This window comes from Morone saxatilis, unplaced genomic scaffold, assembly GCF_004916995.1.
Source record: "Morone saxatilis isolate NCDOM2014 unplaced genomic scaffold, NCSU_SB_2.0 Contig2, whole genome shotgun sequence".
NCBI classification, from domain to species: Eukaryota; Metazoa; Chordata; class Actinopteri; family Moronidae; genus Morone; species Morone saxatilis.
Window position 1 is genome coordinate 4,905,677 of NW_023339762.1, and position 3,429 is coordinate 4,909,105.

Here is a 3,429-nt window from a genome sequence, read left to right on the forward strand (position 1 = left end):
TATATATATATATATAATGTGAATAGCTTCATATAGGAGAGCAACAGTATTAAAGTAAATTAGTACTGTAGATGTGCAGGGTATGCTCTGTGCTGTAGCTTGTTTTTTAGGCTACACACTGTTTCTTTGATCTGATAACAAATCAAACTCACTGTGAGACAAACAGACTTGGTTTGGAAAGTCTTAAAGGGGAAGCAAAAAAAAGGCACATCAGCAGCGGGTAGAAAGGGGGAGAGAGGTGCCGCAAGTGAGTTGTTTTTACGACGTGTTGTGAAATACACGTCCCAGAGCTGTAGGGGAGCTCGTTGAGAAACATGCGATGACAAAAATGAAAACCATCGAAGAAATGGCTAGAGTTGCCACCCCTTTAACAGAAACCTTCTCAAAGTTTGTGCTTTGATTGTCCACAATGTACGTTTAAGCAGACATTTGGTCATTGCAAGTGAATTATCTGCAGTGGTAATGCAATTGCTGTCTCTTCTCAAGTGTTTGTTTCCTGCAGTTTAATGTACTTTTTTATTAGAATATAGTAGAATCTATGTACAGCATTAAAAATACACTGCTGCTGTGTAAATAGGAGAGAGAGCATTTTATGTTTTTATTGTGAAACAGTAATAAAGGTTTGAGTATCCATGAGTGTGTCTCCATGAGATGATTTTCCAGTGGCAGTGGTAGAAGGATTTTCTTCCTTGTCGAACAAGTAAGTTGAGTCAAGATGTTTTTCTTCATTCTTAGAATTGCACGTTTGTGTTCTTTGCCTTCCAGCAGGATGACTCGACATGATGTTCCTATTGTTAAACGCTTATTTTTAGGCGCATTTCCTCTTCTCCATTGTTTGTCTCTTTTTTCTGCAGGCCTTCATGCAAAATAGGTGAAGATGCTTCAAGATAATGACAACAATGAAAAGCTTTTAGGACAAATGTCATTCATAGTCATGACCCTGTCTTAGCTGTTACAACTGTATGACAGTTGAGTGTTTCTTATCATTGTCAGTTTATAGCACCTGTAACTACAGCTGGTTTGGGTACAGTTGGATGATAAAGCAGAGCTGCCACTGAACAGAGGAGAGCTGAAGCCTTAGTGCAACGTAGAAAATTAACATCTTGAAAGTACATTCAACAACTAATGAGCTGAACACATTGGATTTATTTAAAAGTGCAATAGATATGTAGAGAACTATGGCAGCTTAGGCAGAATTCAGCAGAAGACAGCAGCGGTTATGGTGCTACATAGTGGCAGGGGCATGACTTGTCACCAGAAGATTCACAAGTGCACAAATGATTTAATGCATTTAATCCCGCATTTTGTTTGTAGGAGTTCTCTAGAGTCTGAACCTGTGACAAGCAGGCCTGCAGAGGAATCTTGAAGAGGAAGAGAGCTGGGGATCAGATAGGTTAAGCTCCCTGAGATGTCATTTAAATGTAATCAAACCAGTTTTCCCAGGAAGTCATGCGCCGGGTGTGTGCGTTTGGAGAGAGGAGAGAGGGACTGTGCTTAGAGCGTCAGAAACAGGAGGAACAGTTGTTTGACAAGGTGCTGCTTACTTTTGTTTCTGTGAAATGTTTCGAACCCAGCATGGATTTACAGCACAGGAAGATGCTTGCATTCCTGGAGAAAAAGATGAGCTGAGTTTTCATTACTTACCACAGGTAAATGTTTATTTGTGTCCTTCATGTGATTATGTTCGGTCCACTTCATGATTCAAGTGGAAAGAGGCAACAGAAGGCATACATGCTTGTGAAATAGACTCTTTACCATTCACCAGAGCTCATTTGTGCAACATTACACAAAAGCTTTATTTTTGTCTTTATTTAAATATGAGATACACCTTTGTAGGTTTTTCCTTGTAATGTTCTTGTTTTGCATTAAGTGTGAGCAGGACAAGTGCTATTTGACTAAACTGCCTCTGATAGGAGATAATCATGTCTTTCTGACAATGCCACAGGTCTGCCAGCTTTCTGTTCCAGAAATTAGCAGGCACGAGGACATTCTGACCTGATCATTCCAGCAGGCCTGAAAGCATAGGAGTTACTAATAACATTAATGATGGCTGTGAGCTCTTCAGGTTTCCCATTAAGCTATGACAGTGTGATGGTGTCTGTCAAAATGCCACATTATTATTTTAGACTCAATCCTGTTTGCCAGCATGCCATGCTGTTTTTGTCCAAACAGTATCTTCAATTACGTTATATACATTTGTATTACTGCTCTTAACTCCTGGGGACTGAGAACGGTTCATACAAGGTCCTAAATGAACAATTTCAACTTCTTTTAGGGCTGCAGCTAACAGTTATGTCATGGTCAGTTAATCTGTTGACCAATATGTTAATTATGTTTTATTAATCTATTAACTGTTAAATCCGCAAACATTTTGAATATAAGGAAAAATGCTTGTCAGCTTGTCCCAGACCTTTAGTTAACATTTTTGAATAATTTGTTTTGTCACTACAACAGTCCAAAGATGTTCAAAAGGACAGAAAAAAAAGTCTTCTGGAATCTACAAATTTTGATTGAAAAATCATAATTGATATTTTATGTTCAAGTCCTTTACGTCACTCCTACACCTAACACAGTTAGTATGAAATCTACCAGAGCAGCTGTTCAGCAAATGAGTATACTCAAATATTGTGGTTAGCCAACAAGCAGAAATGTTCTATTGTTGATACTGGTTCTGCCCTATGGCCAAACCTCCAATATGGCTGCCATTACGTGGCCTCAGAGTTCTATAATTAAGCATAGTCCCCTCACATGGTCTGTCCTGCTGTGTTGCAGAGGTATGTGTAGGCCACATGGAGGTAGAGAGTCATGGTGACACTGATAGTCTACCCAGCCCCTGCGGGGCTGTTGTCAACTGCTGGAGACCTGAGGATGCCGTTCCCAGACTTGGTCAAGTACTGCCTCCTGGGCATCTCCGTCACTCTTCTTCTGCTGGCGCTGGGCATATTGGCATGGCAGGCCTTCAGATGCTGCACACAGACACGCAACACATACACCCAGCAAGATACTGGTGAGTAGACATGAGATTACAATACTGAACAGTACAGCACATACTGGTACTGGGTGTCTGACCAAGAAAGTAATTACCAAATGCAAATTTGTACTGTAGCCAACAGTGATCTGCTGTACTCAAACGAAAAGTCAAGAACAGCAGGAAACTACTCAGGAGCTCCAAGTACTAAGGTAAGAGGAAATAGATTTGAAGGGTGTGGATAGAAAGAAGAGTATTGCTTACTTGGTGTTACTTATTTTACTGTGACTATATACGATAGATCTTCTGTGGCCACCCTCTTGTATCATGTGGCCCAGATTTCAAAGCAGCACCGATACAACGTGGCCAGATTTCTTAACAAATCAATAGATGTGTGAAATTCTATGTGGCTTTGTTTGGCTAAGTAAAAACTGAAGCAGAGCCACCGTTGGCAATCTTTG

The 3,429-nt window shown here is 40.3% G+C and overlaps 1 protein-coding gene across 1 annotated transcript in view; it reads left to right on the plus strand.

Annotated features, from left to right (window-relative positions):
- Positions 1-1,509: 1,509 nt before the first annotated feature.
- syt19 (synaptotagmin XIX) overlaps positions 1,510-3,429 on the plus strand; it is a gene marked incomplete at its 3' end in the record, with an annotated part of 7,322 nt that continues 5,402 nt past the window's right edge. Inside the window, 3 exon segments of the mRNA XM_035665224.1 lie at positions 1,510-1,649; positions 2,773-3,007; positions 3,107-3,180. Coding sequence (XP_035521117.1) covers positions 2,806-3,007; positions 3,107-3,180 — 276 coding nt within the window. The 5' untranslated portion in view covers positions 1,510-1,649; positions 2,773-2,805.